We start from the raw sequence: 14769 nt of genomic DNA, 5'->3' as shown, positions 1-14769 counted from the left end.
AACCAGTCTGTCACAAGTCGGGATTCAAATTTTTCACCTTGGTCAAGTCCTATCCATGTAAGTAAAACAAATTTGCCTGCCACTATAGTTCCAGGCTGTGGATTTAATTCAAACAGTTTCCTTTCAGGACACCTGTTCCTAGAGGCCACTTAATTCATTTTTGAGGGGAAAAAAACACAGATAAGAATCAAGGAAAGATAATAGAAACATATGGTTTTACTTAAGGTCCAAACAAATATCATCTCTTGTATAAGATCTTCCCCACCAACCAGAAGTTCTTCTGAAATAACTATTTATAAACATATTCCCCCTTCTCTAGTAGTTGGGAGTTCCTTCAGCCCAGTAGCCATTCTAATATTGACCACTGGAACCCATGGTATATATATTACAGTACTAGACACATCTATTCCATGAGTACCTGTGTGCTGTATTTATATGTGTATATATTAATATATATATATGTATATTTGAAACTAAGCTTGGCATGGAGAAAACATCTATGTACAGAAAGGAATTAGGAACTTTCTGAAAGCTTAAGTCAGTTACCTTTGATAACAAAAGTACTAATATCATTTCCATACAATACTGCAAAACACATACACAGGCATTTCTTATGCACTGCAAATTGTTTGATAAATGTCTAACAGTATTATTCTCCTACGACAAAATCGTTGGTAGAGCTTAATACATAATTTTGTCAAAATGAAGAGCATAACCTAATTTTTAAAACAGCATTCTGTGCTAAGAGCTGTATTAAGAAAAATCATTTACTCACCCATGATGCTCACTATCATGCAATAACAATGAAATTTATGCTGTCCCTGTCTTACTCTTGATTCAAAATATCATTTTTTTTCCTATGGCCAATTTTTATCTTCTTACCTTTTTGTGTGTGCTATCTTGATTTTTTTCGGTAAACAAGTTTATATTTTACACCATAATATCAATAACAGTATCTCAGGTTTGAAAGAAAATGAGTGGCATTTAAAGCCTTGTCGATGACTAGTTTGCCATTAAATTGATTAGTGTTATTTCAACATTTCTCCAAAATATATATCTAAAGATCATGTTAGAAATTTTCTAGGTAATTTAGTATATGAATGAATAAATGAAGGAAAAAATTAGGTAGAAGAGTATTTGAAAAATTATCTGAGGAGAGATTTCCAAATTTTAGTTTATCCTGAATAAAGAGTCACTTTTTTTCCTTAAAAGAAAAAAAGTTGTCAACAGGCTAGAATTTTGCATCTTTAAACTTTAAGTCTGGAGAAGATCTAAAAACATAAAGATTTCAAACAATTACAGAATTTTACATTTTTTCACTTGTACAATAACACCCAAGAAGTCTGCCTTTTTAAGTGCTGATGAAATCACCTCCAACCCTCTCCATGATATCATACTCTACTTGATCATGGGCAAAGAGAGGAGAAATCCTTTTGTTATATATTATTGTAACTCATGATTTAAAGCTATACTGCCAAATGAATCAACATTGTTAATACACTCAAACAAATAACATGACGAACATGCTCCCTTATAAACTTGATGACATTTTGAAATCATATACTACCTCCTCCACTTCCTTAAATTACCCTACGCCACTATCACAGTAATCACATCAATGCAATCCATGCAAATACAAGACATCATTCTCTCTCCATCTGTCCTTAAAAGCCCCACTCAGCAGTTTGTGCTATAGCACCATGCTGCAGCATCCCTGCACTTGAACTTGGGAATAGGCTTTCCAGGACTGCAGGCAGAGTCCTTACCGCATTCCTTCTGAACCTCATCTTGCCTCTCGGGGGATTTGCTTCTGCCATCTCGCCTAGACACAATTATACTCTTCTTTTCCAATTGTCAATGCAACATTGATGAAATATGAGCTGCTTCTGGGGTAGTATTTAAAAACGGCAGCCAAAAATCTCTATCAAACAAAGCTACCGTAGCTGCTTCCATTACCACCGTGGCAGCGCTGCAAAAAAATCCACTATCCCTGATTAGTCAGCTGACAGATCCTTCCCTGCTGCTCATTGTAATTCAGAGTTGACACATTCCCCCAATTACTTAGCCTGATTGAACCTTGTGGATTAGCTTGTGCTGGACTGCTCAAGAAGATCAGGCATGTCCTAAGAGTGGAGGAAGAAAAAAAAATCAGTCTCTCCTCCTAGGAACAGTCTGATGGGACTGGCTTTCTCCCCTCTACGCAGTTGGATTTTTAAGGTGGAATGCTAAGAATCTCTGTGAAGGTAGTATTAACTGATAGATTTTACTCTTGTCCTATCCTGGTCTATGATTTAAATTACAAAGCTGCATTGTTTAACTTTTTATTAAATTCTACCCTGGATTTAAGTATTGGGAAAGGTCACAGTTTGTGAAATTCTGCCCTGATAGTAATCTAAAAAGAACAGAACATGTAAACTTCTACAATGGATAGGATTCTCACTCAAATTAACCTTTCCCCCAAAGAGCTAGAAGACAGAATTTTTAATTTTCTCACCACAAAGAAATCATAAATGTTTTAGGTGATAGATATGCTAGTTACCCTGAATTGATCATTATACAATGTATATATTAATTAAAACATCATATTGTGCCCCCATTAAAATGTACATTATTATGTCAATCAACAATAATTTTTAAAAAATCTCTTCTCATTAATTATAAAGTATAACCTAACTTTTTATTTTGGAATCTGTAAATTAAGGTCTTCAAATTGAATTATATTATTATTTCACAGACACTTAAAGTAATATGCCATAGTTACACCTGCCTACATAATTGTAACTTCCACTAAAAATTCTTTAGGAAGGTCAACTTACATTCTTGAAATGAGCTCATATTCAATACATACCTTTATTTCAAATAGTGCCCAATAGCTACTGATAGTTGAGATATAATTAATTTGCTCTTAAGTATCAGAAACATTTAAAATGGTTGAAAAAATACAAAACACCTATAGCCACACCATTCATGTCTACTTTGTGTACAAAAAGAGAAATGAAAAATTGTGCTCCATTTGTGTACTATGAACTGAAATGCATTCTGATGTTATGTATAACAAATTTAAATAATATAAAAAATAAATATAGTAAGGGAAACTCAAAAACTATTAAAGAATTTCATATGGCTGGTAATAACTGATTCCCAGCAACTCTGGTCTGATAGAAGTGGGCCATATGAAACTTCCAAAAACAGTACCAATGTTGTCAGCTCATGTCACAAGCACCTGTACCCCACCTTAACCCCCCCCCATCAATTTGGCAGTTATGAGAACAAAAGGACCCTGAGCACTGAGCTCTTTACTGAAAATGGTTCATCCTTCCCCACTGAGAGAGCATTCCTAAGAAAACAAAAAGGAGAATATCACTCTTTAGGAACAAGTGGTACCCCTCTATTGGCCTCAAATGGATAGAATCCACGTAATCTGTTTCTTTTATGCAAAATGATACATCTGTTCCAACCAACCTATTTGATTAATATAAGTAAAACTTTACCAAAAGACTGATGTCATGTGCCAAACAGATATTGAAATTTTAAATTACGTATAGTGTTGGCCAAAAGAAAAAGAAAACCAGGCAGTAAAAAAAAAAAAATATTTTATTGCAACAAGTGCTATACTTAGTATAAAAGAATTGATTATTGGCATAAACCAAAGACTATTCCACAAGCTCAAAGAAAATCCAAAAAGGCCACAGCAAGGAAAATTACTTTTACTTCATTTAGCCCCACTGATAGGACTCAATAATATATGGAGGGCGGATTTACCTTCTACAAGGCAAAAAAGCCACTGCATTTAGTTGTTGTATATCCATATATCATTTGGAAAATGACACAAAGCAGCAAGTAGAAAGGGAACCAACTGAAATTCATGAAATTTCATTTCTTGCTTTAGCTATTTTGGTTACTTAGCTATCTGACCTTGGGTTCAACCTTTTCAAAATATATGTAGCAATGTAATTTCATCATCTATGAGATAATTATGGTGATACCTGCCTGTAATACCTGCTAGGAAATAAGGATAATCAACATTACTTAATAAGTATGAATGCTTTTTGAAAAAGCAAAAATATACATGAAGGTTCTGCTATTTTATTTTAGTAATTTATTTGAAGCTGGTATTCTCTCCACTGCTTATGATCAAACAACTCTTAAAAAAAACTTTGCAAATTAGCCCAAGATGAGGAATAATTCATGCTGGATAGTGAAAGAATAATGATCTCACTCATTTTGCCATGTAAATGCTAGTATTTTATTTTCCCTTTGAGACTAGGTCTCATTACGTTGCCCAAGCTGGTCTGGAAATCCTGGGCTCAAGCAAGATCCTGTCTCAGCCTCCCAAGTGGCTGGGATTATAGGGGCATGCCATGCCACTACATTCTGCTTTGAGTGCTAATATATTTTTATAGTAATTGATAAAATAGTATAGCAAAAAGGAGTATTCACTTAGAACTCCAACAACCTATACTTTGGTCTTATCTTTGCAACTAAATCTACTTCCTCTAGTGGGAGTGGCCTCCTAAATCAGCAAGGAGACAAAATTAGAATTTCAGATGATAGAACTAAGAAGTTCTTGTTTTCTAGGCATAGTAGGGTAACTATAGATAATGATAATGTATATTTCAAAAAGCTAGAAAAAAGGATGTTTTCATAAAGTAATGATATACATTTAAAGAGATAATCTATTACAAAGTGCTGAGTTTTACATTATATAATGTATGTATGTATCAAAACATCACATGGTACCCTATAAATATGTAAAATTTTTTACAGTACTGGTGATTAACCCAAGGGTATCCTTACCACTAAGCTACATCCTTTAATTATCTCATAGATGATAAAATTACATTGCTACATATATTTTGGAAAGGTTGAACCCAACATCAGATAGCTATATCCCTTTTTATTTTGAGACAGGGTCTCGCTAAGTTGCTTAAGGCTTCACTAAGTTGCTGAGGCTGGCCTGGAAATTGTGATCCTTCTGCCTCAGTTGTCCTTATCTCGCCCCCCCCCATTGCTGGGATTATAGGAATGTACCACCACACTGTGACAATTTTTATATTTTAATGTATCAGCTAAAAATAAATTTAACTCCCCACTATATCATAAATTACTGAGTGTCCTTTTTTTTGCAAAATAAAGTAATGGATGTACACAAAATAGAGCCACACCATTCGTGTCTACTTTGTGTACAACCAGAGAAATGAAAAACTGTGCTCCATTTGTGTACTATGAACTGAAATGCATTCTGATGTCATGTATAACAAATTACTACAAATAAATTTTTGAAATAATATAAAAAATAAACAAAGTAATGGAAACTCAAAAACTGTTAAAGAATTTCAGATGGCTGGTAATAACTGATTCCCAGCAACTCTGGTCTGATAGAAGTGGGCCACATGAAACTTCCAAAAACAGTACCAATCTTGTCAGCTCAGGAGGAGTCTATGAGTTCCCCCTACTCATATATGAAAGGAAAGTGTCACACAATGTCACTATATCCTAGTGAGCCTAATAATGTAAAAGATCATCCTGGCTGTGGGCAGGATTATATTCCTCATATTGTTTCTTTTTGGAAAATTGTTCATTTACTGGGTCTTAGAATACTGGGGACTAGATTCCAATATGGGAGATTTGTTATTTTGTAGGTGACTCATCTCCCTACCTTATCCAAGTCTAGAAAGATGCATACTAAAATGTTATAAAGGGCTTATTTCTGGGTGGCTAGATTTATTCATTATATTTTAAACTTTCTTCATTATACTTTTCTACATGCAATGAGTATACATCACAGCTTTTTTTTTAAGTTCCCATAAAAACTTGCCTTGCTCTGAAAGGCATATAGAACCATGTGTCTTTGCTCACTTATAACTTGAACAAACAACTATTCATCCTTTCCCATTAAGATGTGCATTTGGGGAGTTGTTTATTTACCTCTGTCTTCTCTACAAATCTTCTTCCTACATTTCCTCCTCATTATCTCATCTGCTTATTGTTTCTGTCAACATCAAAACAATGTACACCCCCAAAACAGAGAGTATAATGTAAACCAAAAAAGAAGTTACTATAGAATACAAAGGTACTTACAGAGATTTTTTGGAGAGATATCTTAAGAGAGGACCATGTATCCAATCTTCGATCCAAAATAATGGTAAACCGGGAATCAGACCCATTTTGCCTGCAAGGTAAGTGGAAATGATAACTTTGCCTTAGTAATTACCCAAATTTTCTCTATATACCTTTATTTCTGATTATTTCATTTACATTTGATCTTTGACTAAAAACAGATTTATATTTTGAAATCTATTACAAAATGCTTATATAAGCAGTTTAATTTATGTTCCCATACTCATGATTTAAAATTTCTTCTTCAACACTAATGCCAATCTTTTAAATAGGAAAGTAATAGTGCAATGAAGATAGGTCACTAAAGTGGATTTCTTGGGGGTGGGAAAACCCAAAGATAACTGTTCTTCATCACAATCACATTTAACTTTTCATCAACAGCCAATGATCCATTCATTCAGAAAAATACTATTAAATATATTTTGCTACCTCTAGCTTGTTCCTTGAGAAGATAGTTCAGTGGATTATATAACATTTACTTGCCCTAAAAAGACCACTTTTAAGCTTCAACAGTTAAACTACAAATTTGGTCTTCTAGGATTTGATTTTTGCTCACAAGACTCTTCAAATGTTACATTCTAGATTTATGCTCTCTTATTCTTCAGGGTTAGTAAATGGAATATGTTTCCTTTAAAAAGCTGTCTTCAACGTTTAAAAAAATTTCTAAGGAGACTTTTCAATTTTTCATTGTAAAGCATTCTCATTTCAAATGATTCTAATGTCAATTCATTCCTCCTAGTATCTCCCAATCCCACTATTGAGTCTACTTGAGATGCAATCTTGTGATCCTTGGAAGAAATGAAGAAGGTCTATCCTCACTCTTAATGTAAATTAAAGTCTTTATGTAAGATTATCATTCTTAATCTTCATGAGAACAAATACTTCTAGACTGCTAATTTTGTTTTCATAGACCCTCAGTATAATGTTTATAGCAATTAGGTAGCTGTCAGTTTCCTCTTTGGTTATATTTCTTTTCTACTCTGAAGGTAAGTTTGTTTATTATTATTATTATTATTATTATTAATAATAATAATAGCTATATTAACAAGCCATTTTCCTGGTATAACATTTGAATGGGTACTTGATATAAAACATATTGAAAAAAAGAATAAAATGCTATACCTTGCAATAGATGTCAGATAAGTGAGGACTTTTGCTATTACTTCCTCTGGTATACATCTAAAATTACAGTTTTCTGGAAATGTAATGATCCAAGCATTGTCCTTTCCCCGGCCACCTAAAATAGTAAAACAAAATCAACCAAATTAACAATTTATGTGACAACAATACAAGGAAAAGGATTCTAGATATAAAGGAGGGAAGGGTTTAGAAGACTGAGGTCAACAAAATTTTTTAAGGGTATTAGTATCCACATAAACCAAAATGGCAGCAAGCTCCTCATACTTTAAGTTGAAAAAGTGGCAGAATGGCTTCTAAACGAAAAATCAAAGAAAGAAGAATGAATATAGCCAGAAGAAAATTTTATGAAATATGTGTAATAAATATAGTTGAAGAAATAGCTGATCTCCCAAGTTGGATAATCAAGGGAGCTTAGGGAATAACTGTTTCTATATCAGTGTTAAGAGCCTGAAATCCAAATGAGGGATTGACAGCAACTGGAGAACTTAAAAAAATTGACCTCATAGAATCATGGTAAGCATAAAAAGATGGAAGAAACAAACTAGAGGAAGTAAGTGATGGTCTAATGTATTTATGAAAATAACAACAAAATAAATAATAGCAGCAGTAGTATAGAGATTTTATTAACACAAAAAAACTCACAAATTCACTGTTAAAATTTAACATGGAGGGCTGGGGTTGTGGCTCAGAGGTAGAGCACTTGCCAAGCATGTGTGAGGCACTGGGTTCGATCCTTAGCACCACATAAAAATAAATAAATAAAATAAAGGTATTGTATACATCTACAACTAAAAATTTAAAACAATTTAATGTATAGCCTGGATGGTGAATCAAAGTTCAAACAGGGCAAGGGGTTAAGATTCGGCCCCTCCAGGCTCCATCTCTTAGGCCCCCCACCATACTGTGAACCAGGAGAATTTCTATGCAGCAGTAGTACCTCCTCCAGCTGTACCTCCACTAGATGGGTACCATGGGGAAGCTCGGGTCCCAGGAGTTGTAGGTGAGACTTCCCTTGGCCCATTTCCATAAGGACCTGGAGCAGAGATAACTGTCATTGAGATTCCTTGTGGAGAATAACTGGATTGGCACTGGGCTTTCATTTTGAGGTAAACTGCCATCTCTATATGTCCCTCTACCAAGCCCTGTAGCCCCCTATTCAGCCTGGGTGATGAAGTACATTGAGTATGAATGCCATGTAGTGCTGAGATGAGTTTTTACACATGTTTAAGGTCCCAAACTGCAGCTGGCGTAAACACCTACACAGAGAATGAGTGATCAATAAAAATTAAGTGCTAAATGGAATTTGAACAATTATTTTAGGAAGAAATTTGCAGGGTGATCTTTTAATTTAGCTTGCTAATAGAAAAAATATACACACAACTGTGATTCTTATTGGCTGAATCAAAGTGAATATGTAAAAGTACTTTTAAAAATTCAATGTGTGATAAAATATGATAATGGCAAAGGAGATAAAATGGAGTGATAAAAATACTCAATCCAAAAAAAAGGAAGAAATGGAGGAAAAAACGATGAATGGGAGAAATATAAAATAAATAGTAATATGGTAGATTTAAACCCATATGAATAATCACATTACATGAAAACGATCTAGACATTACAATTAAAAGTGAAAGATCATCAAACTAGATAAAAAATGATCCAACCTAGGGCTGGGTTTGTGGCTCAGTGGTAGAGCACTTGCCTGGCATGTGTGAGGCCCTGGGTTCAACCCTCAGCACCACATAAAAATAAATAAATAAAGTAAAAATCCATTAACAACTAAAAAAAATTTTAAAAAGATCCAACCATATGCTGCCTACAGTAAATAAACTTTAAACATAAAAGAACAAATGTACTGGGGCTGTGATTGTGGCTCAGTGGTAGAGCACTTGCCTGGTAAGTGTGAGGCACTGGGTTCAGGTCTCAGCACCATATTTAAATAAATGAATAAAATAAAGGTCTGTCAACAACTATTTAAAAAAAAAAAGAACAAATGTACTAAAAGCAAAAGGATAGAAAAAGATGCACCAGGCTAATAGTAGTCAAAAAGAATCTAATATTACACAAAGTAGATTTAAGAGCCAAGAATATTACTAGCTAATAAGAAGTTCATTTGGTCATGATAATGTGATTAATTCATTAAGGGAACATAATCCAAAATACTTATGCACCTTATAACAGAGCTTTCAAAATATATGAAGCAAAAACTGATAAAGCGGCAAGAAGAAATAGACAAATCTACAATTTTAGTCAGAAATTTCAGCAGAGTACTGTGGTGCATGCCTATAATCCCAGGTGGTTGGTAGGCTAAAACAGGAGGATTGCAAGTTCAAAGCCAACCTCAGCAATTTAGCAAGGCCATAAGCAACTTTGTGAGACCCTGTCTCAAAATAAAAAATAGAAAAAAGGGCTGGAGCCGGGCACAGTGGCGCATGCCTATAATCCCAGTGCTAAGGCAGGAGGATCATGAGTTCAAAGCCAGCCTCTGCAATTTAGTGAGGCCTTAAGCAACTCAGTGAGATGCTGTCTCTAAAGAAAATACAAAATAGGGATGGGGATGTGGCTCAGTGATCAAGTGCCCCTGGGTTCAATCCCCATACCAAAAAAGAAGGGGTTAGTGGAGCTGGGGATATGGCTAAGTGGTTAACCACCCATCTCTCAATAACTAATAGAACATGTAGCAAAACATTTGCAAGGATACTGTATAAATGAACAAACTCTCAACCAACATGACCTAAATGAACTCTATGGAACCCTCCACCAAATGAAAACAAGATACACACTTTTCTCTAGTGCACATGGGAAAAAATCAAATTAATTATTTATCTTAATCTTTACTAAGGGAAACTTGAGGGATAGTTCTCAAATTATCTTTTGAATTGAACAAATCAAGATTATTAAATCAAAAAAGCATTAATCTTTGCTATATGGTATCCTAGAATTAAAGAGCAGAATGGAAATAATCAGTAAGAATAATGGAATCCACCTAAGAGTTTTCAAAGAACTCAAAAGAGAAACTGTACAACCCTGAACCAAAAGGTTTAGCAAATCATTAAACAAAGGGCTTCTATAGGTAAGGCATGATATAGAACAAAGTATATAAATAATATATAATTGAATATATATCCTATATGTAAAAAATATAACTATAAACTTGCTAAGAAAGCTGACGAGCACTCTAGTTTAGGACAGAACAATTTAATACTAATGCAAACTACACCCATCAAAGGAAAGGATATTTGGCTCCTATAGGGGTAAAATATCACTGATTAATCTATATACCACTCAGCACCTAACAGTACTGTACTAGATAGTAAATTTGTGAGAAAAGAACAAAAGATAGTTATACTCTAATTGGGAAGTTTTAATTATTTTTCTCTCTGGGAACATATTCCTCAAAAGAAACCATAAACATTTTTAAAATAAATACAAAAAGCAGATAAGGGGGCTGGGGCCTGGGTAACGCGCTTGCCTAGCATGCAAGAGGCACTGGGTTCGATCCTCAGCACCACATATAAAGAAAAAAAAGGCATTCTGTCCATCTACAACTACAATTTTAAAAAAAAAAAAAGCAGATAAGGAATGAAAAGTGTGGAAAAGGGTAGGGAGCAGCAAACCCTGAGGAAGATTGTAATTCAGAAACCTTTAGAAAATACTGAGGGGCAGGCAGTTGTAGCTCTGTGACAGAGCACTTGGCTAGCATTCATGAGGCTCTGGGTTCCATCCCCAGCTCAAAAAAAAAAAAAATCACTGATAAACTTTTGTTTATTTCTTGCAGTGCTGGGGGTCAAACCCAAGGCCTCACATGCTAGCTGAATATTCTACCACTGAGTTACAACTCCAGACTGGAAAACACTGATAATCTTAAGTAAAATCTCTAAATCTTAAAAGTAAACCTAACATACCACTAAATTTACTAAGACAGAACAGTAATCCCCCTTTATCCATGGGGAATGCATTCTAAGACCCTGGGGGTCTAAAACCACAGGGAGTACCAATCCTACTAAAAATGTTTTTTTCCTATATGCCCTGCAGGGTTGTTCATAGTCCCCAAATTAATCTGTCCTTCCATGTTTTATGCCCTGGTATCACCTTTAGCATCATTATTATTTTTTGTTTTGGCGGGGGTTTGCAGTGCTGGGTATGGAACCAAAGGCCTCTACATGCCAAGCAAGCACTCTATCACTAAACTACATCCCAGCCCTAGTATCAGTATTCTTGTGCTTTGGGACTATTCTTAAGAAAAATAAGGGTTACTTAACATAAGCCCTGTAAAACCATGACAGCTGATCTGCCTACAAACATGGTTACTAATTGACTAACAAGCTAGTTACACAGCGTGGAGATACTAGACAAAAGGATGATTCACATCCCAGGTGTTACAGAGTGGGACAGTATGAGATTTCAGAATGGTGTACCATTTAAAACTTAGGAATTGCTTATTTCTAGAATTTTTCATTTAATATTTTTAGACCATAGTTGATCACAGGTAACTGAAACTACAAAAAGTAAAATCACAGATAAGGAAGTGCTGTTATATACTTTGTAAAATAAAATATAAAACCACATTAAATAAATCACCCCAAATTCACAATTACAATTAATTATGATCATCAAAAAGCAGAAGCCAGACTAAAGTGTCCGATTAGTATTACCTACAAAGTAAATGCTTATTTATTAAAATGAGCATGTAGGAGAAATAAATAAGATAGCTTCTTGTACTATCAATACCTAGAAAATACCATTTTCATAAAAGCAATGCATATTCTGGTAACTTTTTCTTTATCTGTTTAATATAATAAATAAAATGTAGGCCAGGCATGGTGGTACGCACCTATAATCCCAGTGACTTGGGAGGGAGGCTGAGGCAGGAAGATTGCAAGTTCAAGACTAGCCTCCACAAATTCAAGATTAGCCTCAGCAACTTAGCACAACTCTGTCTCAAAATAAAAATTAAAAAGTGCAGGGGATATGCCTCAGAGGTAAACTGCCCCTGGGTTCAATCCCTAATAGCTAAATAAATAAATAAAATGTATAATGGTATCATTCGAATTACTATAATATCTAAAAAATAATGTGCTTATTTTTAAGCAAAATTTTCTCTAGAATATGACCAGAAGCAAAACGGGCAGAGTGGTTTACCATAATTATATCTCTAAAAATATATAATGCTACTTAGAAGCATTAGAAACAATAGTGAAGGCAGAAGCAATCCATGTATCCATCAATATGAATGAATAAACAAAGTATGGTATATATATACAATGAAATGTAATTCAGCCTTAAAAAAGAAAGAAATTCTGCCAGACATCATAGCACACGTATGAAATCCCAATGACTTGGGAAGCTGAGGCAGGAGAATCTCAAGTTTGAGGCCAGACTCAGCAAATTAACATGACCTTAAGCAACTCAGTGAGACCCTGTCTCTAAATAAAATACAAAATAGGGATGGGGATGTGGCTCAGTGGTCAAGTGCCCCTGAGTTCAATCCCCAGTATAAAAAAGGTGGGGGTGTTTAAGATGGCAAATTTTATGTTATATGTACTTCACTGCAATATTTAAAAATTATAGAAAAATGCATATACCTATTTGAGAAAAGTAAATTTCATCATATATAATTGAAGCCTAAAAATAAACTTAATGCTTGCTGCTTAATTAGGATCACCTGTCGACATATGCAATAAATCTTTGAGTAATAGGAGCAACAGTGAAAGAGAAAAACCTCAAAGAAGCTACCTCAGCCGCCACTCTCTCACTCACCCTGTGCCTACCTACAAGATATATTCCCCGTCATGGATGTCTGAAGCCTTGTCTGAAAACCAAAAGTATAAGAGTAGTTAAGGTTGGTTCTAATCATACATTTAAACGTCTTTAAAACCTCTGATTAGTCTCTAAATGTCCATTTGGTTAGCAACTGGTGTACAATATATTCATATATGTTAAAATAATGCTTTTCAAACATACAGAGACAGAGAGAGAGAGAGAGAGAGAGAGAGAGAGAGAATTATAAGTGCCAAACTAACTCTGCTGATCATTTCATACATTTGTCTACATTAAATACATGAGAAAGTTTGCTTACCAGACAGGAAGGCGATGTCTTGCATTAAGAAATGACTGATGTCCTTTACACGGAGGAGCAGCTCTGTTTCTATAACAAATAAGAAATAAGAGGAAATAACATCCATGCTAAAATACAGCTGAAAACATATACATGATTTCTCAATGTGGCCAAAACAACCCTGGAGCTCCAGCAGATCTCCATCCACAGACACACTGCTAATCTTCTCTTTCCTCCTCTCAGCTATAAGGCACGGAAATTATGCTCTTAAAAATATCACCAGGCACGTAGGACGCGCGACCTACTTCTCAATCTACGTCCGGGACATAAACTGCTCTCACTCACCAGAAAGCCAAGGGCAAAGATGCAAACTCCAGGACATCCGGAATTATTTCAAGGATGGATAGTCACATTGAGATATTGTAGCACATTGTCTTCTTCTGATAGTGCCTTTCATTCCACAAAGCTTTATTATTAACAACAAAGCACCTTTAGGATCCTCAAAATAACCCTGATGTAGATATTTCCATGCATCTTATAAGTCAGGAAGGTGTTTCAGAGAGTGCAATGAGGCAATTTACCTTGTGGTCTTCTGAGTCACAAAGGCCTGGATTCAAATCCAGCTTGTTGCATTTACTAGCTATATAACCCTAGGCAAGTTAAAGCCCCCTCTAAGTCTCAATTTCCTCATCTATAAATCAGGAATAATTACACTACCTCACAAGGTACTCTGCCAAGGAAATGTGAAATATCAGGCATAAGAGTAGGTGTTTGATATACAATAGCAGGTTAACTCATTTTTTATCATTATAAATGAAACCATGCCTGTGCATTATTCAATATATTTTAGTTGTCCCAGATCTTAAGTGCTAACTTGTAATGTTCAAATCTACAAAACTCTACAGGAGCCAAAAATCAAAGTCCATTATCTGCTTCTGGTCCATGAATAAGGATAACATTTTAAAAGAAAACAGGTCATCGAACCAGGCTATTTTGGATTGCTGAGTTTAGTGACTGCAGTTCCATGTCTCTTACTGAAGCCATATTTTTTTACCTGCTCTCTGATAAAAAGTGTCTTCAAAGTCCTAGACTTTGATGGTGTGAGACTGATGACACACTACCCTTGTAGTGTTCCTCAAATCATACCATTTGGATGTGGTTTATCAAGGTCAATCCTTCCCAAGGGAATTAAATAAACAGATTCTTGATGACACATGAGACAGTAGAATAGGGTCTCTGTTACAGAATGACCACCTCACCCCTTTTGAAACATAAATTAATTAATTGACAAGAAGCTACAAGCCATTACAAACCTGCAATTGGTCAGAACATACAATCCATTCTTAAAAATGTCTTGTAATATTAGATTCTTGTCATGTCCTAAGCCAAAGCATACACACTGACATATGCAATTATTCTATCAATGTTGCATGTTTCCTAAGGTAAAAGAA

General features: G+C 34.9%; 1 protein-coding gene across 2 annotated transcripts in view; it reads right to left on the bottom strand.

The window, feature by feature from the left end:
- Nucleotides 1-13364, bottom strand: part of Mcf2 (MCF.2 cell line derived transforming sequence) — a 76639-nt gene extending 63275 nt beyond the window's left edge. For both annotated transcript variants that reach the window (XM_026392224.1, XM_026392225.2), the window contains exons 1-3: nt 13340-13364; nt 7243-7357; nt 6082-6172 (exon numbers count right to left, since the gene is read on the bottom strand). In XM_026392224.1, coding sequence (XP_026248009.1) covers nt 6082-6172; nt 7243-7357; nt 13340-13364 — 231 coding nt within the window. The remainder of the gene's footprint in view (nt 1-6081; nt 6173-7242; nt 7358-13339) is intronic.
- Between the last annotated feature and the right edge of the window lie 1405 nt (nt 13365-14769).

This window comes from Urocitellus parryii, chromosome X (genome assembly GCF_045843805.1).
Source record: "Urocitellus parryii isolate mUroPar1 chromosome X, mUroPar1.hap1, whole genome shotgun sequence".
Classification (NCBI taxonomy): domain Eukaryota; kingdom Metazoa; phylum Chordata; class Mammalia; order Rodentia; family Sciuridae; genus Urocitellus; species Urocitellus parryii.
This window is presented reverse-complemented; position numbering and strand designations above follow the sequence as displayed.